The sequence below is a fragment of the Theobroma umbraticum genome, unplaced genomic scaffold (assembly GCF_002168275.2).
Source record: "Theobroma umbraticum cultivar Fairchild unplaced genomic scaffold, ASM216827v3 scaffold_86.0, whole genome shotgun sequence".
Lineage (NCBI taxonomy): Eukaryota > Viridiplantae > Streptophyta > Magnoliopsida > Malvales > Malvaceae > Theobroma > Theobroma umbraticum.
Window position 1 is genome coordinate 3,011,436 of NW_018397263.1, and position 27,132 is coordinate 3,038,567.

Below are 27,132 nucleotides of genomic sequence, written 5' to 3' on the forward strand. Positions count from 1 at the left end.
AGCGGTGAAGGAAGGTGAAGTGGAGCTGGAATACTGTTCTTCAAAGGAGAAACTTTCTGACATCTTCACAAAAGGCTTGAGTACTGATCAGTTTAAACTTCTCAGAAATAAACTAGGAGTTTTCTCATCTGAAATCAAGGAGAGGTGTTGAGAATTCAGTGATTCCAGATGATGAAGAAGTCATGGTGCTGGTCAATAATCAGTTAAAGAATGAAGAAATAAGTATACGGTGTCATTTTAATGTTTTTCCTCCGTTATAGCTTAAAAGTTTTGTGCCGTTTTATTAAGTTGGTTGTTTTTTACTTTCTCGTTTTTACCCATTAGAGAAAAAAAACTGTTGTTAGGCAGTTCTGAAATTTTTTGCCCTATACAGCTCAGCTCAACAAATTTTTTCTCTTTATTAAGTTCTCATTTCTCAAGGCCGATATTCACGGCACTAGGTGGTTATCATCATATATACATAATGAAAAAGTAGAGTGGTTGTTTTTCTCTTTAGATCATTCTCTTTTCCTAATTTTTCTTTGGTTACTTCTCATTTTCTTTCTCTACTCTGCTCTGCTTTATTTTTTGTGGTTTCTCTTGGTTTTCTGTCAGAGCATTGTGTCAAGTACCAAGCATTGAAAGATGCAAAAAATCAAGGTGAGATAGCTATTATTCACTGCAACAAAGGGGAGCAGATTGCTGATACAATGACTAAAGTACTATGTAAGGCAAAGATCAAGTATCATACATAAAATTTAAAGGTTGTCAACGCAAGCATTAAGAGGGAACGTTGAAGGTAATGCTTGCTTTGACAAGTGGACTATGTGACGTGGAAATCCACTTGTATTTCATGCACCATAGTGTATGTTGTCTGGTTTGATGACTATATGTGGATTGATGCATGGAAGCTAGACTATGATGTTTTACACTTGTTAATCTTTCTAGAACAAGTGTTAATATGTTAATACGAATGTAAACTCATGTATAAGCTTATATATAATATTATTTTTACTGTGTGATCATCACGTACTAAGAGTGTGTAAGGCTTGTTAAGTCCATGTTTTTAGTGCTCCATAACAGAGCACATTTTGAATGAAAGACCATCTTTTGTCACTTTACTTTTCACAACATATCATAGCCTGCAACAGCGTAGCTTACAATCAACCTCAATCCTGTTGCACTGGTCATCAGATCCTCTCACAGCCAGCTCTGATGGGCAAATTGAGTTTACATTTGCCGCATAGCTAGTTGTGGTGCAGGTTAGACCGGAACCGCCTTGTGGGGTTATTGAAACTGGCAAGTTAAAGCCATCTACAAGGCTGACATCATAGAAATCTTGTCCTCCGTCCAGTGCTAGAGTGAACACTATGAGGGATGGTGGAGGGACCGCACCTGCATCGTTACAAGTAACCTGGCCAGAGCCACAGTTTGTAGTGGCACAAGTGAAGCTCCCTGAGGAGGTTGAGCATTGTGTTCGCTCTATGGACAGGAGCGGGAACGTTAATGGAATTGTTGCCTGGGGGCTAACTCGAATCCAGTGTTTGGAAATTGAGCTCCACCACCGCCGGGGGTTCCTGGCCAGATAGCTTATGGACAGTTGTTTCTGATGTTGAGAGCTGCCATGTGAGCCCCTGCATATATACATGCAATGTTGAGAAGAAGATAATGCTATAAAAATGCATTAGAAAAGAAGTTTATTTTTAGAACCAATTCGATTCCATACACTTGGAGCCAGAGAGAAAGAATGGGAAACGGTCTTGTTCATTACCTGAGATGAGGAGGGCCAAGGAAAGGCCAACGAGCAAGTAGAGCCTCATCATTGCTTAATTAAACAATTGATTAATTGCTTTCTTTGTTAGTTGATGTGAATGGTGAAGCTGTTGTACGCAGAAGGTGCTATACAAAGAGTTAAACAAGGCTCATCGTGCTTAAATTTTGGCAGTAAAAGGTCAATTAATCGGATAACTGATAAAGACCCTCTCCTGAAACCAACTAAGTTGACTGCTATATTAACATTTAAGTGACCAAACTTTCCTGTACGAAGATTTCGAAGAGAGAACAATCTTTAAGACTTTTAAAAGTCAGAAATAAATGGAGCAGAGTAACTGATGTTCAGGGAAAATTTATGTAAAATTCTTGGCTTGGTTTCGTATTCCCCATCGTTGCACTGGTGAGTACAAATCACCGGACGGATGTCAACGCACAAACTACTCCAGGATCTTCAAAAATCAGTGCCCTCAGGCTTACAGTACGCTTTTGATGATCAAAGTAGCACTGCACCTAATTACCTTATCACCTTCTGTCCGTGAGACCTTACAGGCACCAAAAAAAGCTCTATTGCTTTGCATATATTTATGATTCTAGAATAAAAACCATTACTACTGGCTACCAAAAACACATTGAAACCTTCTTGGTTTTAATTCTATGCCAAGATGTATGGATGGATGAATAATTTAACATAGGCAACTATTGTTTTGTAGCCTGTTGCAATTGTAACCGATAAATCATATTCTCTAATAATATTCTTAGGTTTGAAATTGTGATTGTAATGGCAATAATCCGAGAATTAGAAAGGTACGGTCAATCTTGTATTCTACCCATGATATGTTATCAGTATTCTCAGCAATACTTACTTGTTAATTCATTGAATTATTGCAAAGATTATTATATATATGATTTTAATTTCAAAATTAAAATAAAACTAAAAGCAGTAAAGCATTACAACTATTCTTCTTTGAAAAATACAATTATTAAAGTTTTGTTTAGTTGAGATAATTTGCTATTTGCATTTTGCTTCTGAAATTAAAAATAGAAACTAAAAATGCATTTCGATACAAAAGTAAATAAAAATTTCAAAGGATTGTATGCAAATTATGTAATTTTCTTTTTACCAATAAAATGAATAACTACTTCTACATAGATTGATTATCTTATTTTAATTGGAATTACATTTCATTTTAATTATTTATTTATTGTCAATTAATTCTAATACTTATTTGCTCTAGAGTGAGTAAGAGATTGACAAATAATTATTCATTGATTGTTCCACAAAACCATGGATATATACACAAGAAAGAATAAAAAAAAATGTATAAGTAATTAGCTGCCATGTACAAGTATTAAGCTGTCAAGCTTGTATTTACAAATGAACAAGAAAGGTTCTAATCGCTTAACGCAAAAGAGGCTTCTATGTCACTGCTAATTCTATTAAGTCCACCAATTACACATGTTTTCTTGACACTTATTTTTACCTCTTCCTTTTGCTTTACAGAAATTATTCAAAAAGTCAAAAATAAATAATAAAAAACAAGTTGTAAAAATATCAACCATACATATATAGGAACTAGGCTCTTCTCAATACATATTCATTCAATTGAAAGCTAACCAAGTTTCTTTTATTTTATGACAATAATAATAAGAAAATTAAGTTAATTTATTCCACATTTTCTTCATCAATAACTTCTTTGTCTTATAATAATTACCTCTTGTAACACTTTTTTTTTATTCTAAAAAAGGAGAATTTAAACTTAACTTTTCAAGTAGAGAGAAGCATGCATATGTAAGGAATGGATGGGTTTTAATAGAGTATCCGACTCAATCGAACCCATTAATGTGATTTTTTTTTTATAACTAGAAGAGGAGGGACTTGAACTTTACTCTTTAAGTGAGGAAATCATGTATCAATCCATGAGTGAAATGTTCAAGTGCTCATTAATGTGATTTTGGTATGAGTATGTTTTGAATAACAAAATTAATACTCAAAAAAATTTTACGTAGAATTCAAGTTTAAAGTTAAGATACCCGTTATTTAAATTATTTTTATATTAATCTATTCTAGTCAAATAATTAAAACTTGTTTAAAGAAGGGAATTTATTTTTCTTAGTAATATTTATTTAAGTTGCTATTAACATATTTTCAAAATAAATTTATGGACTTCATAAGCAAAATTTTGTATAATTTTAATTACATGTGTTTATGATTTTAATTATAAGCTTACCAAACTTATCATTTCATGTTTGATTATGGATAAGATGATCATTATATATAGTACGTAGGAAACAAATTTTATTACTGATAGTTTTTCATATTTATTTGTTTTTTTTAATTAAATTTACTAGTAGATTATTACCATTAAGTTTGTTTCGTAAAATTAATAAATTTATTTATTTTTAAATACATTTTGTAACTTCTAAAATTATTTTTTCAAGTCTGATCAAGTCGGATTGGATCAAACTAAGATTTTTCCAAAAAAACTACTGAAAATTACTAATCGATTTTGGTTAAGTTACGAATAATTACCATAAGTTTTTAAACAATTTTGAATAGGTTTTGATTACCTCAAAGCTAAAAGTTTTTGATTTTGAGTTTTTCAAATTAAGCGGATATTTTATCGGAGGTTGTTTTTAAGCACTTATTATTGTGTTAAATAATTCGATGCCGTTAGATTTTAAATACAAAAGATGAAACAAATATATACTGTAAACAATATATATTGATTGACGAAAATAATCATACTTATTTATTACATTTATCTTGAAAGAGACAAGTTATCCGTTCAATAGCATAAGCTTGACCTGTTTTATCTCCGGAACCAAAGGAGGTCCAGTGGGAAAAATAGCACTCATTTCATTAAGCATTTTCTACAAGTGAACTCTTAGAAATATAGGGGAAAGAGTGCGGCCATATACTTTACACTAGCTTTAACAACCAGCAACCCAAAAATGGAAACACAAGTCCTTGTAAGATCAACATTTACAGCTATATAGTTACAAACCTTACAACATTGACCCAACCCATCACAGTAAACAAACAAATTGTTGTCATTGATTTAATGCTTCTACATCCATTCGGCAATTTGGAATTGCTTCATTTCAGCAGATCACTTAACCTCTTCACGCTAGGAATTCCTTTATGTGCTCTAAAACTTTGACCTACCCGCATTGAGCTTGCTCAGTTCACTTGCATCAAGGATACGGGGCTGGCCGCCGGTCAAAGTACAATAACCGACACAATAATTGTCCGTTGTAAGTGCATTTGCTATTTTTTTGCAGACTCAGAATCATGACCCTTTCGGCCAGAATCTGCTCGTTCAAGTCGAGCTGCTCTCCACGCAACTGAATTAGTTGATTTAAGTAATAAGCCAAAGGCTGAAGAGCTTGTAGCTCTAACAACTGCATCTGCAGACCGACTCATCTTGCTGACCAACAATCCAAACACCTAAACCATGGTAACCATTTTTCAAGCATATTTCTTAAAACTATAATAACAATAACAATTAAATGGTGGGGATATCTCAGAATAACCTGTGTAAAGTAAAGAGCTAATATGTGCTGATCGTTTGAAAGAGAGAGTATGCTGCTGGAAACATAAATAGCATTTGCTTGGATTATTGGCCAAGGTGCATCAAAAGCCTGCATCATCAAGAACTATGTTAAACTTTTCCAGCTTCTATGACTGTCCCGCATCAGGCTAAAGGCAAGCACATAATCCAGCAATCAAAGTTATGCAATTTAGATGAGGAAAAATAATATAGCCTCCTATTTAGAAGGGAAAGGCTTTTAAAGTACAACTTAATTTCATTTTAGCCATTAAGCAAATTATCCGGAAGGTAATATTTTAGAATAAATATGCAGTGTTAGCAGCAAAATGCAAACCTGTATGGTTGACACCATGTAAGTATCAACTCTGGAGGAAAGATGTTGCACAAACTGCCGTGTAAAATCTCTTACAAAGTCCTCATAATCACTTCTGAAAGGAAGCAAGATATACTTTATGATAATGATATAAGGAAGAAAACTTTAGGATACTGTGCATTACAAGCTTCATTATTACATACCGATGGTCAGAGTTAATACTATGTGAATTGAATAAAGCCAGCAACCCTTCTATCTCCATTAAAGTGGCAAACCGTTTCAGGGTGTTCTATTTATTTTGAAAAAAATAAAGAAATAGACCACATCATTTAGAAAGAAGAATTATTAATAAGCTTCAGGCACTAAGGGGCATTGAAAATAAAGTATCACTTACACGGCAGGCATGTCTAACAGCAAGATCATCATCATGTAGGTGTAGGATCAAGCGTGGGAGTGTAGCATGTATCTGGAAATAGTGATTAACATTAGATTAGCTTGATGAGATGATAAATGGTGCAAAAACTCATTCATTTTCAACTTTATCTACAATGTACCACAAATGTAGTAGGTGAATGGAAGTGTGATCAAAATAAAAGGATAACATGAAAATGTAATTGCACATGAACCTTTTGCATGTACAGAATGCTTAAAACAAGCACTGATTGAATCAGATAATTGGACTGATAAGGCTAGTTACCTTACTTCACATGGTCTTCTGGTGACATTAGATAATTTATAGGATCTCTGATGATTGTGGCACACTGAGTAGACCAAGAAAATCTTCACAACTTTTTCTTTTAAAAAAGGTATTATGTAGTTTTATGATCTTATCAATAAGTTTGATGATATATCTACCAAGGAAGATTCAACATCAAAGGAAAAACAGACTATTTGTCCTGGTAAATTTAACCTATTTATTTAGTTGAAAATGAAATCAAGTCAATGACTACCTGCTCAATAAAAGCATCTTTATGTGCCCCAACTCCATAGGTGCTAAGTGCTCCCAATGCTGCAAAGGCATCAGCCCGCATCTTTACATTCATGGATATCTGCACAAGATGAAAAACATTGCCCATCAATAAATGCAGCCTGACACCAAGACTAAATTTACAACTGAAACTGTGGTTCATGCATGGTTGCAGATGCAGCTTTTGACACTAGCAGTGGTGGAGACTTAACTCAGATTGATGCGAAAACAAAGGTATCAAGAAAAAACATAATCCATCATCAAAAAAATCTAGAACAAGGGCAGCCAATGTTTGGTTATCGAGAACCTCACCAAGTCTTACTCTATATCTCTTTATCACAGGAGGTAGGCTAGTCTATCCAAGGGGACTTGGAATATTTAGTTTTGCGGGAGATAGGCTAGGTAGTGGTACACTGAGTATGTACCTTTCTATGTTCGTGTAAATTATGTCATGTTTAGTAATCAATTTCTATGATTTCCCACTTTTTGAGGACCTAAAGCTGAGAAGCTTGCCCATGCTGATGCAAGCCAACCATTAGGCATAAAATTTGTTCCAGATCAGCCTAAAATTACAAGATTTTTACAAAAGCACTCCAAAACCCATCATAATATTTTCAGACTATTTGTTATATTTCAAAATTAAAAACAAACAAACAAAGAAATAAGAAAATAAATAATCTAAATACTAATATATTTCTAGGCCAGGACAGACTCGAATTGGCTGCAAATTCAACATCTATCAGCCAGCCCTAATTTATCAGGCCTAATAAGTTGTCTGCACCTGCACAGGGGACCAGGATTATGAGTCTAGGCAGGTTGCCTGGCTTTGATCAGGTCTATTTGGAGCTTACATCCTTATATCCATAGAATAATTATACCTGTACATATTAACATGATCTCTCCCTAATCAATGAAGAATTATTTTAGGATAGCGTGATACTATATTAAACCCATCTGTGATGCCTTTCAGACCTAATGTATGATATCCAAGGAAATCCACATGTATCTTATAGCACTCTTGAACCTTGATCTAATAAAATATTCTTACAAACCCTACTCAAACCTTTATCAGTTTCTTCCTTTAGGGGGCACAAAACCTGCATGTGCTAGCATCCAGGTTTTCATCAAACCAGATTTCAACTGGCCAAAGCACCATCAATCAACAGCCCAAATTTGACTCTACCCTTACTATAAACTTGCCTTTCTGTTATACAAATACAAACCATAAATTGTCACAACATTTTCTGAAAATCTAGCACCTGAATAATACCGAAATTAGCTTTAAATTTTAAAGTTAACTTCTTTCCTGAATTTCCTACCAAGAAATCATCTGATTTAAGCCATTCAATTGCCATAATGATTCAATCTTTCCCATCCCTAATTAATGACTTGAAATCTTAAAGTTGGCCTCTATCTTGAACTTCCAGCTATGAAACTTTAAGTGTCAATTGTAATAAATAACATAGCACAGTTATATTACTCAGTTTCAGGTTAACTCATAACAGAAGCACACAATTGTAATAAATAACATAGCACAATAAATAAGGGAGCTATTACCGGTTCATTTGATATTTACTACCCCCAGCTCATACTAATACATAACTAAGCAAGGTATATTGAGTCTTTAGTGCATGTCCTAAGGTGATTCAAAATCCTATGTCTATAATTAGCATGGCCTTAAATCAAACATTGTAAATAGCAAGGGAATGCACCTGTAGATTGCGAAGCCGAACAGACAAATTAAGCAAAATGGGTTCAACAGCATCATTGGGTGAGGAGTCAAGAATCTACAACAAATTAAAAGTTAAAAAACAAATAATTTAACAATGGAGTATAAGAAGCAAATTGAAAGATTATATAAGAAGAGAGTGAATGAAAAAATTACCATCAGTAAGCATGAAACTGCAGTTAATTGCACTGATTCATCCAAATCATCAAGCAATGATAATATTACACCCAGAACTTGATTTGTGTACTGATAGATATGAACAGACGGTGTCTGCCATAGACAGAGAAAGACATACTCTCAAAGGCTATAAATAAAGCAAAATAAGGCAACCATACAAACATCAAATTTGAGACAGCAATTATGAGAGAAGTGGATGTCTGTGACTGCAATTGATGACTAAAACGGCACACTTAAAATTAAAGGCTACAAAATTTGACTGAACTTGAAAACTTGCCTAAACCAGTTACAAACCGAACTCAATCTTGATCTAAATTGACTAAAACAAGTCAAAGACCTGAACCTAAAGTAACAAAAACCACAAATAGCCCAAACTTGAAATGAAACAAACTTGAAACAGTGTGAACCTGAAGCAACCCAAACCTGGAGTGATCCAAACCTAGAATAACCCACACCAAAGACCAATCTGACCCTAAACCTTTAAAACCCTGGATTTTAACCCAAGAGGACCCAACCTATAATGAAATGATTGTCTAAAATGCTTACATAAGCAAAGGATAAAATATTTTTCTCTGATGAAAATTTTAAATTTTAAAATAATAATAATATTATTATAGCTATTATACAATTATATAAATAATGTATTTTCAACCTTTTCATATTGAATGTTTGAATTAGATTACGAAATACAGTTAATATGAATATCAAATGATTTTTTGTTCTAGCTTTACTATTTAAAACAACTAACTATGGAAAGCTCAAGATGGTGGGAAATAAATTTTAAATATAATCAATTTTTTCAATTTATGTGTATTAAGATTAATTATATTTAAGTAATTAGACTTATGAGTTGTTTTCTAAATAAAGTTTAAATATTTTATAGTTCTATAAAAAATAAAACTAAGACTCAACTACTCAAGTGTAGAAGTTTGAATTAACCAAGAAATCTCTGTTTTTATCATTAAAGCACAAATGACCAAAAGTTAAAACTAAATCAATATTATACCAATTAGTTTTTGTTTTTCAAAATTATGATTTCCTATAGTTTATAAATTATAATTTATACATAATAATTAATAAGGTTAGTAGTAAGACCAATTAATTGATTAGTTAAACAAATTAGACATACTAAGTCATTTCAAACCAAGATAATTCTTAATTCTTCATTAATTGTAGTGCTCAAATGGTCAAATGTTAAAAAAAATAAACATTATATAAATTAATTTTAAATGTCATGATTATTGATTTCCCATTATTGCAAACTTTAATAAATGTTATGCAAATTAATTGGTCAACTAGATTTCTTAAGTTCTTCAAATCAAGACATTTTTTATTTTTCGTTAGTGCCAAAATTATCAAATGTTAAAATTAGAACAATATTATATCAAATAGTTTTAAACATTATGATTCTGTACCATGGCAAGCCAAATAGCAAATGTTACACTATTACATAGTATTCTTGGTAAATTAATATCAATTGGTACTCTTTTTTTTAATTGCAACTACTTAACACTCCAGTTGCACCTTTATCTATAAGACTATATCTAATACTAATTTTCATAATTGTGTCCAAACCAAAAATATATATAATAAGAAATTCTTAAAAAATTAAATACTATTAAACAATTATAATGACTAAGAAGACTACAAAGATAAAAATAAAAAGTATACAAAACACTGATAGTGAGTGTATAGATAAACATATAGTTTCATTTATATTTATACAAATGCTTATCAAATTCCTTTTTCAATATCAAATTTTTTCAATCACATTTTTATCTTAAAATTATTAAATTAATCAATGCTATTGACTTGACATTGATTAGAGAAAAAAGCAAAATTATTTATTGCATTCAATTTTATAAAAATGTCTATCGCTTATATGAATAAAAAAATGACCCGAAACGCACATGAATTCGCTAGAACCCAAAACAGATCAAACACGAAACCGTCTGAATCCAAAATGATCCAAATCCCTAAAACTCCGAATCCAAAGTGATTCCAACCTGGGAAAATCCGAATCTGAAGTGAACCCAAACCCGAAAATAGCCCAACCCAAACCTGTCAGAACCCACCCAATTGCCAGCTCTACTTAAAATCTGAATGAATATCCCTATCACATACCTTCACTAATCCTCTTAGACAAAGGCATCTAACCGTTGGAGATTCATCTGAGACATGTCGGCACAACACTTCCACCATCTCCTCCAATAGGGAACTAAACCCACTACTGCATGATCAAAATTAGCACATAACAATTCTTATCAAGAAAAAGTAGCTAGTAATGATGCTGGAGATGATTAAGACAGTGATAACAATAAAACAAAAGAAAAGAAAGGGATACAAGTAGAAGATCAAAAGAAACTCAAAGAGATCACAACATTCACACCTGTAGCAGACAAACTCGGATAGTGCAGCAGCTGCAGCTTCCCGTTGAGTTTTTTCTTGACGGTTCAAGGATTTTGTGAAAATCTTGCATATATTCTGAACCTGTAGAATTGATCACAATGTTGGCAAATATTTTCCTTTCAGTATTTCATCAGTCATTTTTGTTAAAAGATAACCCATACAGAAAGAAAAAACCAAATGGATAGTATCACCTCTTTTGGTCTCTTTATAGAAATGCAGCCAGCTAAATCTCCAATAAGATTAATCCACTTTTCCTTTTCATTTTGCTCACCATCTCTAGCCAAAATCTGAAGAGAGTATTTGGTTGTATTTTAACTTTGTATTATTGAGTACATGAAGAATTTCTCTTTGTATTAGCAGTAGCAGCTGTTAGTATTGGCAGAAAGTTCACGTACCTTTCCCATTTCAAGGTCTCCAACACATTCACAAAAGGCCTGAAATGCAGTTAAAAGTGCACTGCAGAGGAGGAGAAAGAAATTGACTTAATTTTAAGTGGACATCAGATTCCAACTTACAAAACACATGCCTTTGTCAAATGTATATGTAGTAGGAAACTTAACCGTAGTGGTTCATGCTGACCAGAGCTAGCTAGACCATGACAACTTCCAAATTGGAGTATAAGTGCAGCAAGAACAGAAGAGTAGCTCTGTTCAACAGCTCTCTTTCCAACTTTACCACCACCTCTGTGATTAAGATGAAACATCATAAAACTCTGGAGACCATAAAGATAAGATAAATTCTCATGAATGCAATTGATCAACATACTTGAAAAAGGCAGTGAGGGCAAAAATAGCAGCTTGCAGAATTTCATCCTCTAACAGAATTTCAGAAAGAAGACTAGAATTTTCCCCTTTTCCTGGATCACTTTTAGTGAAACGAGTCTGATTAAGGACGGAGATCAGATGCTCCAGGAACAAAACTGATAGCACTATGTGTTGGGAAAATGCCTATTCAAATTAAGAAAATGTCAACAACTGAAGGAATTGCCGATAGCCGTCAAAAAAAAGGAAGTGAAAAAAATTAGAAAAAGAAACAAAGTAGAGCATGAAATTTACAACATTGAAATATAGGTTTGCAGATATGATAAGAAAGGCAATGGACTAAAACACATAAGAAAAACATGTTGGTTATGGACCGGCAACATCATTCTTCATAAACTTTTAACACAAGGAAAAACACACACAAAATAACCTTTATATTCTAAAAATTCACATACAACTATTTATAACTTGGAAAGCAAAGATTTCGACAAAAGAGAAACCATCTTGTCAATGGGTTATGTGCCTTTCAGGTCAGAAACAAAATTGGAAGATGAAATCCCTGTTTAAGCAAGCCCACAATTTAAAGAGACTATGACAACTAAAAGACCTAGTGGTATGCCAATCCTGCAAAGAAAGAACTGCCAACACATACAGTACTCGTGCACACCAAGTCAGCCTACTTGACTCATCACGGGTAACAGAACCACAACAAGGCCTAAGATATACGTTGTCCATTCAAGGAGAAATATAATACAGGAATAATTTACTAATTAATTTGAAAGAGGACTCACGTGGAATGCATCCTGCATTGGCCAGCCACCACGTAGCCTAGATATATCTTTCGTGACGATATCCCTTCCAGCAGCAGCCAATACTTCATTGAAAACAATTTTTGCATTTGTGTTCTCAGATAGAGAGGATATCTACAGGTATGTAAAGATATACAATGATCACCACAAAAATATATATAGGACCTCCTAGTTGATTCTACAGACTGTTGACAATGATCAAACAGGAATAAGTTAATATCCGCTAAGCTAGTAAATTTAAACAAAAAAAGGATACAGCTCCAAGAACTTCTAAACGTAATTGCTTCTCTGTAACATGCACCACAGCTGAGAGCAAAGATTGAGTGGTCCTGCATAGAAACTTTATCAACTACACTTCACGAGACCTTTAATTTATCACTTAATCATAAGAGTGTAAACTTAATGAGCTAATCAAAAGCTCATTTTCTTATTATAACAATTATAAAAAGGAATAAAAAAAAACACCTTGAAACATCGGTTTCACTCAGCTCAATCCCTCTCTTTGTTACAAATTCAATAACAGCTTGGATAGCCCCTTCAGCCGACTGCTTGATTTTGTCACAAATTGCTGGCATGCAACCATGCAGGGTGCCTACAAGCTGCAAGTAATCATCAAGAATAACTACTGCTGGTTAGTTTGAAAGCATTTAGATTTGAAACAAGCAAACAGAAAGTTAAATCTCACCTCATCCTTTGTCAAAAGAATACAGACAGAAGCAACAATTCTGTTAAAAACCTCTGAGGGATCAATTGAAGCATCCTGAAAGCACAGCAGAATAAAAAATAAACCTGGTATAAAGTGTCGTAGGCTAACTTATGTAACTCTAAATTTTACGGACATAGATGCTTAGAATAAAACATACACTTCTCAAGATGGCTATAACATCCTCGAGGGAGGACAAAGCGCCATAGGACAACTCTATATCGCCACCAACACTAGAACCTAGTGGCCTTGGAAGTGACAGAGAGATGCTGAAAAGTTGATCAAGAATCTAGTCAAAGAAAAAAGAAAGGTATTAAATCCTTTTCTTTTTTGTAGAATTAAATGCCTTACATAGATTAAGATAAATTAAAAACTTATACAGGCACTGGAAGCTGCATCTTTAAATGATATGAAGTCTTTCACTAAACCAATTTAATACCTGAGCAGAAAGTTTTCTAACTTCAGAATTAGTGTCTGCACAGCGTGGAAGATACATTATAACTCTATCTCCCAAAGACAGAGCTTCACGGCTTGGCAAAACAAATGCCGCTGGTAGTTGAAGAAAAGAAATTCAACAAGATTAGCAAGAGGCATGAAAGATCTAAAACCTGCCATAGGAAGTGCACTTACATGGTAAGTTGGAAAAATTTCCGTGCAGAGTACGGTCAATTTGCTTGCTGTGAGTGCAACTTCCACGACAGCCTAACGCACAATAGCCACTGACGCAAAGCATCCTGAACTTGACAAGCATCTCATACACCGCAAGACAACCTCTTCTTCGTTGATACTCCACAGATGAAGAAACATATTGATCAATTTGTCTTAATATATGCAATAACTGCTCTGCTCGACTTCTTCCATCCTCTCCACTAAATGTTGCACATGTTGCCAGTTAGAACAGCCATGGTTCATACATCAATACAAATAAAAGTACGCAAATTTGTAAACTAATAGATATATTAAGATTTTTGCGGATGGACTCTGTTCCTAACATCATCACCATCAATATTCCCTTTAATATTGCAGTCAATAAATGAAGCAGGATAACCTAAATGCTAACTAAACAACATGAAACTCTAGAAAAGTGGAACAAGTTAGCAAGATAGCTAAGCTCTTCAAGAAGCCCCTAAATTCTAATCAGGCTTTTCTTTCATGTCTCTGCTTTATGAGGCCAGTTCTCTGCCTGGCCTTGAAGGAGTGGGGTTGGGGGGAGGAGTCCACCTACATTCATTATTGACACAGGGATAAAACAAATTCCCAAACAAAATATTAATCTCCATGCTTATGTTCAAAGTACATTATCATAGGACTTCAGTCACAGAACATATTTGATTCTTATCCATTGACAGGCCCTGGATTGCCTATGGGAAATTTTGTTCTTCCAAGCAGAAATATTCATATCCTTTCTTCAAAAAAGGAAACTTGAAATATACATGGAATAACCAGATGCAATAATTCTACCACAGGTTTCTAGTGTGAACAAAAAAGTGAGGTCGAATTATCAAATATACACAATTAAAACAGAATGGAAACAAATAAAATTTAGAACTAGGTTGTTTCCAAACTACCAGTCAAACTTCTATATTTATTAGGTTAATGGGAAGTATATCTTGTATCTTATTCTGATTTTACCCTGACCTTCAGGCCATCATCAAACCACAATTAAAAGGTTCATATAGAACACTAGTAAAGACACACCTTGTACACTTATCATTTATTGTATTTGTTTCCGATGTTCTAGATATAAAGTTTCAGTTAAGTTATGGCAGTCAAGTACGATATCAGAATGCAAAGAATATTCTACACATACATGTATACATACTTGTAAGAAATCTTACAATAATAAAAGGAAAAAGTTCAAACCATATCTCGACAATACCTTGTGAGAAGAATAGCACATAGAAGAGTGATAAGGTTATCTATAAGGGGATTGATAACATCTATTGGATCATTTGGCAAAGCAAAGAACCCCATGGTAGCCTGTCAAGATATTCAAAAGTATTCACGGCTCAAAGTAAGCAATTATGGAACAGCATTTACATTGTTACTAATTTTAACAAAAATAAACTGAAAACATGTACCTTCATAATATGATTTCTTGTTTCGATTGTCAGCTTTGGCTCCACAGAAACCAAAGTGGTACAGGCATTCAAAGCAAGAGCCTAAGAAACCATAAACAGAAAACAGGTCATACACTCTGTTACACAGACTCGTCATTTTGGGTCACCATACCGGTATCTACATGACATGACACAAATAAGGATACAATATATGTGTCCGACGAGACATCGACCCTAAAGACAAGGTCTCTGCTCCCTTTGGCTAGCTACAATTGCAGCTGGAAGAAGAAGAAGAAGAATAGACAAAGGGAGAGCCAAGTCTATATTGTGCTGCTGGCTTACAAAAAAGGAGAAGGAAAAATAGTTCTGCTGTGGTGCTGAAGAAGCGGAAGAAGAATAGGAGAAAATTTAGGGCTTTCCTTTTAATTATAACTTGGCTTGTACAAGGAGCTAATAGTCAGGCCCAAATTCCCTTCGAATTAGTCTTAGCCTAGCCCAAAAAGCAACACGACATCTCTAGGGCTCTTGCCTAGCTAATAATTATATGGATTCAAGCTTTGAGATAATAATCCTTTAAAAATATTTAATTATTTTTTGATAGAATAAAACTACTTAAAATCAATACTCATCATAAAACTTAATTTAATTGCTTAAAAGACTTTAAAAGAGAAGGGTTTTCCCTTTTTTTAAAAAAATAAAGCCTAAGGAAAATATTGAAATTAAAATTATTTAACATGGTATTGTAGTTAAATATCTTTAAAATATTGTTATAAGGCGTATCCACATGTCTGCACTCTTACTTTTGAATCCTTTTTAGCCAACTCCATGAGACCAAAATTTTAAGCAAAATATATAGCAATATCAGTTCATGAAATAGACAATAAATACCACTATATCATACTGCAATTATTAGAAGCAATCAAACTACCTGGGTATGCAGAAGTTCAAGACTTGAATCAGCAATACCATCAGTTTCATCTCGACCCATTAAAGTTAAAATATAGTCAAGTAACTGGTCTCTTCTTTTCAGTGGGAACGGTGCACCATTTTCAGCAGCATTAATGACAGCACGGCCTGCATGAACAGTGAGTTATATCACCATTACAAGTTTGAATGCCAGAACAGCTAATTTGTTATCAACATATTAAGTACGACATGTGAAAACATTTTCTAGCAGTTTTATTTCAGCATTTCATCCAACCTACTCTTAAGTCAACGCATGACATCCTCCCCAACCTTTGCTTCCTCAAGAATCATCAAGCCTAAGCTTTGAAAACAATCACTCTTAGCGCATAGGAACTTCCTTCTCAGAAATTCTTAGTCCATAATTATTTCTGCTTCGACCCTTAATAAAAGTGCATTCCTATTATATTGTTCAAGCCCTGCTTAACCTCAAACCTTTTGGACACTAATAATCCATGTTTCTCTTCTTTGAGAATAATTCATTCCAGGTTTCTAACAAGCTATTAAAGTATTATTTTTACAAACCTAGTAAATCAATAGCTGTAATAACAGCCTGCTTTGCTGTGGGGTGACGTACATGAAGAAGCCGTGAAAGCATGTTAGTCCCCTGCAAGAACGAGAACTAATAATCACCTTGCATAATATATAAATTTCTGCACTATAGGTAACACAGTGAACAGCCAAAATTGTAAATAGACATCAGACAACTTCAATCAGCTATAATGTATATAGGTATAACACAGTGAAAATCACAGTCCAATCATGAGATGCAGATTTGTATCAGTGAGAAACATGCATGATGGGATGAACCCAATACCCACCATATATTAATGGTTTTCAAGCATGCAGCTTGAAAGCTAGCTAAATATGGAACTGTTAATGCTTTAGTTCTAAATGAAGGCTAAACATGTAAAAATTATGAGGCTTATATCATTACAGCATTCAGAGAGTTATTAGGAGCCCAAAAAGATAAGATTACTTACAACAAGTGCATCTATTCTAGCCTCAATAACCATTGATGGAGCATATCTTGCAGCATATCCGTACATCAGAGCCAAAGCAGCATGTACATCATCAGACTCTTCTGTTCTGTAACTTTCAGAGAAGAATGCTAAAAACCTGCAGTGGGTAAAGCCTCAGACTTCAGATCAATTTTTTAAAAATATGCACAACCTTAAAACTTAAAATTAAAAAGAAAGAGAAAAATGAGGAAATTTGAGAACATGCTTATACAAATTGACAAAAATAATCAATTTATAAAATGACTTAACTGAAAACAACAGTAGTTGTAAAGAAAAGTATTGCTTCAAGTTTTCAGTTTCACCCTATGATAAGGATCATAATTCATAAATATGGTAAACAAATAAATAAGCAAAGCCATTCTGCTTAGAGTTTTATTCTCTCCAAATTTTGAAGAGAAAGTGCATGTACTGTTAAAATCCACATGTAAACCGAACATCACATTCCATAGTGCTGCAAATGGAAGGTAATTTTAAGCATCAAACCTTTGAAATATGCTTTGACCAACATTATCTAGAATGTCTTTCAGCTTATCCAACACAGTATCCAAGTGGGATGCTGCAACCTGAAAGAATGAAAATTAAAAAAGATAGACAGGCAAAAGAATAAAAACAAATACTAAAAAAGCTTCAAGTCTACCAATCCCATGGCTTTTGCTAAACCAAGTCTGTTGGTCGGAATAGCAATATTAGCTTGCTTATACATCCAGTCAATTTTTCCACGGACATAACCCCTGTCATTAACTTTCTGAAGAAGTATACCCAGGCCTCTGCAACACCAAAATCAAAAGAACGAAAGAAAGAAAAGAACATTCAGGATTTTGCACTTAGATTTGTATCTACTAGAAAAACAGAAGGCGGTGAACTATGGGGAGTCAATATTAAGTGTAAATAACTTTAGAACCTTAACATCAGATACAAGCAATATTTTAAGTGGAAGGTCATTGCTGGTTAAAGAAATTGCTGAAAGTTAGGAGGAAGATTGCAAGAGAAATCTAAAGCTCATAATCTATACAATAAATCAACTTCATAGAGATTGGACTTGGTTCCAGTGTAACATCAGTAACTTCAAAAGAAAAATTTCTGATGCTTCTAGAAATTACAAAAAAAAAAAAAAACTTAAAATTCAATAAGAATTTCCTCACAAAATAATTTTTGCTGACAAAAAATGATAGGCCGAATGAAACAGTCACGAAGAGAAATTTCACTCCTGAATAAGGAACCAATACATGAAAAAACCCCTGGCTCAAGCTGTTGCAATTCATTAGGATGGTGCCTTCACTTGGCACTTTTCCAAAAATTAGCTGTAGAGGAGTGGCAAGGCCTGAATTCAAACCAGACCTCATCCTCAACAATAATTTGAAAAAAAAATTTAACAGCATCTAGCATTTAATATCCTATATTTTGTGCATATTTATGTTAGACCAACATAACAGGCTACATCCTGGCAATTGCCTCAGTTCTATAAATGTTCCTGGAGCCGCTAGATTAAGGGAATTGTAACTCTGAATGCACTAGTAAAGGCTTAGATGTTAGGATGGCCTCCATGCTTATGCACATATTCATAAGTACACAAATAAAAATATATAATTGTAAATAAAGGATGAAAAGGAAATAATGTACAATTCTAATACATGTTATAATTTAAAAGGTCAAGAAAGATTTTTTAACGATATGAAAAAAATGCATATTTTAACATTTTGTAAACTTAAATTGGCATACTTGTAAAGGTATAATAAGTCATCATTTCCTTCCTTTAACCAAACAAGGTAAGTTTACAATGGTCCCCTTCCTTCTCATTCTCTCTTCTTTTTTAAGCAATCCCCAAAACATAGAACTATACCTTCTCCTTTCCCTTCTATTAATCTTCCTTTTCCCACTCTTCTCCTCTCCCTCCACTCTGCCTCTTGTCCTTCCCCTCCTAATTGACAAAACTAGTACAAGAACCTTTCCCATTTTCACCCCCATTCCACCCCACCCACAAAAAAAGGAAGATACTAGTTTCTTTCGCGAATTCAAGAAATCAAAATTCAAAACCAATACCGGTGAAGGAGCGCTGAATGTTCATCATCAGGCGTATAAAGTGAATATTGCTTGATAAAAGCATTTCCCAGAGAAATCACCCAATCAGTGTCTTGAATCACATCCAAAGATTCCGCAAGAAACTGCAACACAATAATAATAAGATATTACTAATGGTACTTAGCGGATAAGGAGGAGTTTCTAGTTTTTCCCCGCTTTGATGTTGTTATATTGCACTCAAGAGTAAATCTCATTTCTAATTTACATCTGAAAAAGTACATTAACTCCCCCATCGGCGAAGTCCAATGTCAAAATAAAGTCCTCTAGAGGAGATGTTTCCCACCATGTGACCAAACAATATTGTGGAGCATAATAAAAGTAATAACATAAATGATTTACGAGATAGAAAACCTTACATTGATTATCATGTCATCCCAGGTCTCTTGATAGGAAGGATCCAGCTTGAGATCTTCTGGGTCACTAACATACGCCTTCATTTTCGGAATCTAGAGCTTACCGAAGAAAACAATCAATTAGATAAAGAGCAAGCTCGCTTTGGCTTCGGAATCTAGAGCTTACCGAAGAAAACAATCAATTAGATAAAGAGCACGCTCGCTTTGGCTAACTTTTGATACATGCATGACCAATAATTTGATTAATTAGGAAACAAAATAGGCAATAAGGACATGAGGGGTAGAACTATACAGAATGAACTTGAAGCAATAAGCATTGATCTAACTACTGATTGAGTCTTTTTCCTATAACTATATCTTTTAAATCTTTAGTTTTAATATGTCGACATGTTTTAAAACCTTTAGAAACTAATATTTCATGATAAAATACTATTAACATCAACGTGGCCAGCAAAAAAATATGGAACTGTCACCCTATTTAAGTGTTTAAATTTTTCTTGCAGTCACATATCTCACAGTTAATGACTCAGTACACAAGACACAATTTTCATACATCTATATTTTTATCTGTATTACTTTCTCAAAAGCACTTCATGCACCACTATTATTTTGGTTTCTATAAAAAGAACAAAATTTCAACTCAAACATAAAATTTCACTTCTAACTTAATTCCCATAAATGAGGGTCTACCTCATCTTGCCAAAACAAGTTGATGTTCCTTGGAAACAGAGGTGCCAAATAACAGAGTACCTGTAAACAGTTCAAAAGTTAAAAAGAAGACAGGACCATTTATCTGTCTAACACAGCTAATCCATTCCAAATGAAACAACCATAGTATACCTCCAAAACAAAATTAAATAAGAAATCTTGAACAACTGCCATACAATGTTAATTTCAGCCGCAGAAGGAACACCATTTAAATTTCCATGCATTGAGCTTTACAAGCCTCTATCCTTTTCATGTATATTTGACTAGAAAAACTGCTTAAAATACAGTGATTAGAAGTGATCTAAAACTGGAGGTTGCATGAAAGAAGAGAAACTAAATGTTTTTTTCACAATTTTGAAAAACTTTAAAGAACCTATTCTAAGCAGAAAAGGCTTCCAATCCACTGGTCTGATATCCCAAAGTGAATAAGAGCACAATTGATGCCATACTTTTACATCTGCTTTAACTTGTCAATGTTCATGAACAGTAATATAAGCTAATTCAAGTATAACATATGCTTACTGTCAGAATCTGAGTTGCCAGCTGCTCCCTTGCCAAAGGGTTGTGCAAAAGAACCACCAAGCGTGCAAACAGCTCCTGAATTTGTGTAGGATGAAAGAGATTTACTTTCACACGGTAGAGAACAAAAGCAAACTTAAAACACATCATATGCATAAATGCACATTACCTCAGGATTTGGAATATCACTGCGAGCTTTACAGTCACTAAGCATATTGTTGTTATAAGAAGATCTATGTCTGCATAATTCTGCAACGCATTTGCATACCTAAGTAGCAGCATAGATGAAAACCAGTCATTACAAATCATTAAATTCAGTGTAGTCTAACATAAGAGATGGGCATTACATGCACAAAGCAATAACCACAGCAAACAGGAAATAGAGGGTTGTGGTAAAGCAAAAGAAAAATAAAAGCATGCACTGGAAGAAAAATAAAATGTCTGAAGACTTAAAATTATTTAAGATGCATCCCACCGTGGCAACTGCACCCGTATAAGCCCGAGGAATGATCATCTTCAACAGAAAAGGCCAAAGAATGTGCTGCATAAAAACTGGATATCAATTAAGGATAACTTTTGCCATTAAATTTTCCAAACTAAGAACCCTCATTAGAGATTTAATGGTTGAAGAAGGGAGAAGCCCGTATACCTCCATTTCAGGAATTGTGATGGTTAGAAGTAGAAGACCTTTCTCACATATTGCTCTTAGTTCTGTTGGACAAACTGACCCTATCTTCACCTGAGAAAACAATAACTGACATTAAATACAGTGGTGACTCGTACATTATCATACTTTACATGATCCTGAGAATGTGTCAAAGAAAAGTATAGCAATTAAGGCTCAATTTTGACTGTTTAAGTACACCCAAGCACTGTAGCTGGTAGAACAAATATCACTTTTGATGACATGAAGTGACTGCACTTAACAAGAATATGTAATGTACTATCCATTTCTTCAATTTTATCATATCATTTAAATTCTTCTATTTTTGTGAACAACAATCAAATTAAACCAACATTTGACACTGAATTTTCATATTTGTAAAGTAAATCATCCAATTTGTTACTACAGTGAATAAAGCTGGACCCAAAACTTACCTGGGAGCTTTCAAGATCATTTCTATCATGTTCTGATAAAGCACAATGGCATACAAGATATTCGACAAACAACTCTGCGTATGGCCCAACCAAGTAACAATGTGAAGCCATCACCACTATCAACTACCATGAAAGTAAGACCAAAAACCAGTAAGATAAGAATGTATGTTTGATTAATAGCATTATAAACTGTAAGCTATAAAACTACATAACAACATACCTCAGAGAGAGCCTTTTTGATGCCTAAATTTTGCTCATCTAACAAGGACTTCACAGCATCAAGTAGCAAAGGCCTCTTATTGTGCCAAGCTTCAGATGACCTTAAAGGAAATGCACGTAAGTCATGTAAGATAATTAATAAACAGAATTACACGAAGAAAGTAAGGAATAAACCTGGGCAAGAGATGCTTCAAAACACAGAGAGCACCAAAAGTTAAAGGCTCTTCTTTTAATCTGCATTTCTGGCAGAAAAAAAGATATAGAAAAAAAAAATACATCAAAACATTAATTATCTATCACTCTATTAAGAAAAGAAAACTATATCTTTCTACTTATCTAACAACAAAATACAAACAGGCCAATCATCGATGCCACTTTCCTGACAATACAAACTTTCCAGTTTAGATGACCAAAAATGAAGCACCTTTCTCAGAAATGTGCATACTCACATTCAGAAGAAAGGTAAATAAATCCTCAGGGTATACAGAACCAACTGTCAAAAAGCAACGCTGTACTTCATTGTATGTCTGCAACACCAAGTACAAAAATTATGATGCGGAAAAAGAAATGGAACTTAGTAGCAAGTAGAAGAAACAGAACTTGTCATAGTAATTAACATCATTAACAAAAGAAGGCCTTGCAGAGTGTAATCATACCTTCAGTCCCACAGAAAAGTCCGAATGCTCTTTGCTATCATTATTCATGCAGATGACGGGCAGGAGTGTTGATAGTATAACTGTGAGGTCCTGCAAAAGACAACATGCAATATCCATCAAGAAAAAAGGAGAATTTGCTGTTTACATAGTACATACAAAAGAATCTAGACAGAAACTAGCCGGTGTAAAGGACATTCAATAACCATGACTGCTCTATTTCTGATTTATAAAAAGTGGATATTCCCGCGCTACAATTAAATCAGTAATTAATCCACAGACCTATCACATGGACTACAAAATGGGGCAACAACCAAGCAAACAAACAACAAATGCAACAATAAGCAATGCAGGCTCATCCAATGTTAAGGTATCCGATCTAAAAGAAATAGGCATTAGGTGGAGATGTCCAACTTGAACACAAGGCCACCAACAAACCCCAAATTAAACCAAACATTGGATAACACCACTTAACACTTTCAAAAGTTCCTCCTTTTTTGAAATACAATTAGAGACTTCATCCTAATATTGATTAAATCAAAGCATTTTGAATAACATCTGAAAGTCAAGGGTGAGTAACATCCAGAAAATGTCTATACAAAAACTAGATTTCATTATTGTTGAACATTCCTTTTGGGCACTTACAAGTCTTTGTTTGGTTAGCATCTACTTTTGTCAACAAGAAAGGAAAATGAAAACTCAAGATATGGTTACAAAAATTTCTAAAGATAAGACATTCTATAGACTGTGCTGAACAAAATCATTGCTTGTAGGAGAAAGCAGAGCAATTATTTGTATAAACTATTTAACAGACATAATGAAACAATCCTCAAAGTTCTCCCACCATATCTAAGAAAAATTAAGATGTTACACTCGAGAGCACTGAAAGTTTTTGCACAAGAAAATAGTAAGCAAATACAAATTGCAATGAAAAGATACCTACATCAGTAAATACAAGTGAACCGAAACAGAAGATGATGAGGGCTTTACCTCAAAATCAAGCAAAGGAGGGCCTGTTTCTGAAAGTAAGGAAGCATTTAGGAGATTATAAAGACTATACGTAGCAATAAGTGCAATATCTTGCTCCTTTTTATACCTGATTATAAGATAAAGGAAAAGACATTATCTTGATGTCCGAATTTAAAAATTGATGAGGTTTGTCTGCTTGTAAGTATCAGCAAGTGTATGGATGCAAAACATACATGTCTAATAGCAACTCCAAAGTAGTACTTTATATAACACAGGTATACATCATATATACAGACTACAATAATGTAATTTGTATATTGAATCATTGAGGACTAAATTTTAATCTTACAACTCCAATATGGTAGGGACAAGTCTTGGTAAAGCTGCCTTTAATTGCGTGCGAGTGATAAGACCAACCATCTGACCTAATGCTTCTACAGAAGATATTCGAACCTAATTCAAATAAGAATAAAGTCAACAATGAGCAACATTAGATCCTAAAAAACAGGGCAGTACATAACAGGACATAGACCTTGTTAACAAAAAGAAATTAAAAGATATTTATTGGAGACAGATATATTTTTCATACAAAGGGATTTTGCTTAAAGAATTTTGCAGTTTTCACATATTTCTAAGTCTTTTTCTTTTTTTGGATGTGCATGGTGGGGTTAAGAAACACACAAGGGAGCGTTATTCAGTACATGGAGTTTTTTTCCAGAATCAAACAATAATAAGAACATAATAAAACAGTAATAATATCTTTAATCTTAGGTTTTTAATACACACACACATGTGCGCGCAAAAATCTTGGCTTAGCATACCTTAAGATCCCTTGAAGCAGCCCAAACTCTCAACAGGAGCTCAAAGGCAGAATTTAGAAATGACCTGCAACAAATAAAACATTTATACGTAGGCATTACATTATCAGAACATGACATAAGGCATCAGAAAAATGGTTTCAATAAAATGTGTATCTCACATGACATCACCATCGAGAGGGGAATCTGAAGGGAAATCGAGATTATATTGCCAAACAGCTTGACACCAGCACTTAAAGGCTAGGAGGGTAAACAAAGCATAACATTGTGAGTAAGCCAGCTATCAAGGCAAGAAATGCATAATCAGGTGAAACATAAACCTACAACCAAATCATCTAAGGGAAAAAAATGGGTTGCACATCAAACCCTGGGAATTTGTGTATGTCAGAAAACATGGAAACAGGAAAACCAGCATAAAAAGAGAGCAACCTAAGTTGATAAACTTTGCCAAAATAGAAAATGGTTCAGAAGAACCAACTTCTTTTACCAGCTATGCTCCCATATGGGAGCAGAGAATCTTACATGGTAAAAAATTAATTATATCTCAAACATAATGATGAAGATTCTGAAGTTCAAGCTCCATAGAAGACTTCAATCAGAATTGAAAGACATAATGAAATCTAGATACTAGCAAAGATTGAAACATAATGATGTTAACATGTTTCCTGCCCTTAAGTTACTAATTAACTTAAATTTTAAAAAAGCAGTGAGAGCACATATATTACCATTTGCAAATATTGACCTGTGGGCATCTCGTACGTTTCCAAGAAGAGGTAGAACTCGTGAAAGCACACCTTTCAATCGTGGAGTGAACTGCATAGCTTGATTGAATAAAATAGAAGTACAACAAGACTTTCGTTAAACAAAGAAATTGCAATAACCCATAGATAATTCAAGTTCAAAATAGTACAAAGAACCACAAAGGCAGGTGATTAACCATCAGCAGAAGCGAAGTCTGCAAGTATTTGAACCATAGCTGGCAAAGCTGAGCTTGGCCCTGACAAATGAAGAAATATTTCTTCTATCATCTGCCAAACCAGGAGAGGCCATGATTAATGTCTAAATACAGATAGTTTAAGCAATGAACTTGATAAGGGAAAAAAAGGACAAAAGAACAGAAGATGAGACAGAGAGCAAATAAAGAAATATTTCTCTACGTCAACAAATAAACATCATAGAACAAGAGAAAGTTTCAGAAAATTACGGTAACAGCAAAAATAAAAAATTACAAACCAATTGTAATCAACAGACTTACAAGGTCCGGCAGATGTGAGCCTATCGAAACAAGTACACTTGCCGCTGCCCTTTGCCAATCTGCATTGAGTTCCTATACAACAGTGAGCAAAAAAAGCAAATTATGAAGTGTGATCCATGAACAACTAATTGCATAAAAGAAAGCATGTGTAGAATTGGGGATTAATAACCCACCTACCAACGTGAGCTACAGTGTCAGCCAATACTAGCTAATATTTTATTTTCCTAGTCCCCTAGGAGACACCACGATGGTTGGAGCTTGAGACTTCTTGGAGGTCTCAAGTCCCAATCACTGGGAATCTTGTTGTTTAGAAAGAAAAAGTAAGAAGGGCCTATAAGTTTTTGATAAAATAAACAATAAGGAAACCTAATTCGTGGCAAATTCCTGAGCCTATAGGGGCAGTTCTAAGTATATCTTACTCACTCTAGTGTAACAAAAGAAACATATAAAAACAAGACAAATATATATATATATATATACCTTGGAGGAGATAATTTCTGCGGTAGCAATTTTGGCCAGCTTGCCCATATAAGAAGCATCAATGTCCTTTTTATCTAAAGCTCGAACTCCAAATGCCATTACTTGAAAAACTCCAGCCATATTACCAAATCTCTACAATAAGTATCCAATAATTTGAAATTTTAATCACACTCCAATTTTCTACATCTAATAAAAAAACAAAAACAAAGAAGAAAATTATTACCCTGCGGCCGCCGCGAGAAACAGCGGAGCAACAGTCAAGAACGAGAAGAGGATTCCTAAAATAGTTATCAAGTTAAAATTAGAGTAAAAAATGAATTATATAAACTAGTTTGAGAAAAAGAAAAAGAAGGTACAGTGGAGAAATGTCCTTAAGAGAAGCCATGGAGGCTTCTCTAACCATTGGAGATTCATCTGCGAGCGATGAGACGAGAACTTGAACGGCCTCTGCGTTTTTTATAAAAAGATCAAAAATTAAAACAGTTTAAAAGAAAAATAATAGTAGTAATCAAAAGGGGGAATGTTGAAATTGAATGTACCTGGAGCGGGAAGTGAGCTCCCGATGGAGCTCGAAGAAGCCATTGAATTGTGCGTTATAAATTTCAAGAGAAAAGGAAAAGAAGCATCGAAAATTCACTACAACGAGAAAGAGGGGGATGGAGAAAAAGGAAGGAGACGACGGGAAGGTGACAGGCTGGTCGTTAAAGCCACGTGTTAGCGGGATTCTACACCTTTTTTCTTAAAGGGGGAAATGGAAAATGGGTT

General features: G+C 34.1%; 1 protein-coding gene and 1 pseudogene across 3 annotated transcripts; both read right to left on the reverse strand.

Moving 5' to 3' along the window:
- Positions 1-1,114: 1,114 nt before the first annotated feature.
- LOC110420693 (thaumatin-like protein 1 pseudogene) lies at positions 1,115-1,802 on the reverse strand (annotated as a pseudogene).
- A 2,677-nt stretch (positions 1,803-4,479) lies between these two features.
- On the reverse strand, positions 4,480-27,132 carry LOC110420940 (ARM repeat superfamily protein). Of its 3 annotated transcripts, none has more exons than XM_021434367.2 (51): positions 26,907-27,132; positions 26,724-26,814; positions 26,591-26,645; positions 26,368-26,499; positions 25,888-25,959; positions 25,570-25,660; positions 25,358-25,453; positions 24,794-24,872; positions 24,636-24,699; positions 24,164-24,267; positions 23,836-23,941; positions 22,849-22,938; positions 22,642-22,719; positions 22,367-22,380; positions 22,194-22,293; positions 21,974-22,096; positions 21,525-21,614; positions 21,351-21,416; positions 21,045-21,143; positions 20,879-20,953; positions 20,339-20,398; positions 19,652-19,741; positions 19,257-19,378; positions 17,854-17,983; positions 17,700-17,779; positions 17,178-17,313; positions 16,720-16,801; positions 16,160-16,305; positions 15,253-15,333; positions 15,051-15,151; positions 13,802-14,040; positions 13,611-13,720; positions 13,332-13,460; positions 13,154-13,228; positions 12,934-13,067; positions 12,725-12,797; positions 12,451-12,582; positions 11,664-11,845; positions 11,459-11,581; positions 11,294-11,354; positions 11,090-11,185; positions 10,879-10,979; positions 10,614-10,719; positions 8,469-8,582; positions 8,296-8,370; positions 6,567-6,665; positions 6,011-6,082; positions 5,820-5,905; positions 5,638-5,731; positions 5,287-5,394; positions 4,480-5,200 (listed from the first exon to the last, which is right to left on the reverse strand). In XM_021434367.2, the coding sequence occupies exons 1-51, from the start codon at positions 26,947-26,949 to the stop codon at positions 5,021-5,023; spliced, it is 5,085 nt and encodes a 1,694-aa protein (XP_021290042.1). In that variant the 5' UTR covers positions 26,950-27,132; the 3' UTR covers positions 4,480-5,020. The 3 variants fall into 3 exon arrangements, with proteins under 3 accessions (XP_021290042.1, XP_021290039.1, XP_021290044.1); XM_021434364.2 differs by having other exon boundaries at positions 22,367-22,434; XM_021434369.1 differs by lacking the exons at positions 25,888-25,959; positions 26,368-26,499; positions 26,591-26,645; positions 26,724-26,814; positions 26,907-27,132 and having other exon boundaries at positions 22,367-22,434; positions 25,358-25,445.

Excerpts from the sequence above, each read along its gene's own strand:
- LOC110420940 (XM_021434364.2), bottom strand. The coding sequence starts at position 26,949 with ATGGCTTCTTCGAGCTCCATCGGGAGCTCACTTCCCGCTCCAG. Across the intron at positions 25,661-25,887 it reads GCTCACATCTGCCGGACCTT|ATGATAGAAGAAATATTTCT; the intron begins GTAAGTCTGTTG and ends CTGGTTTGGCAG. Across the intron at positions 13,721-13,801 it reads AAATTTTTCCAACTTACCAT|CGGCATTTGTTTTGCCAAGC; the intron begins GTAAGTGCACTT and ends TTCAACTACCAG.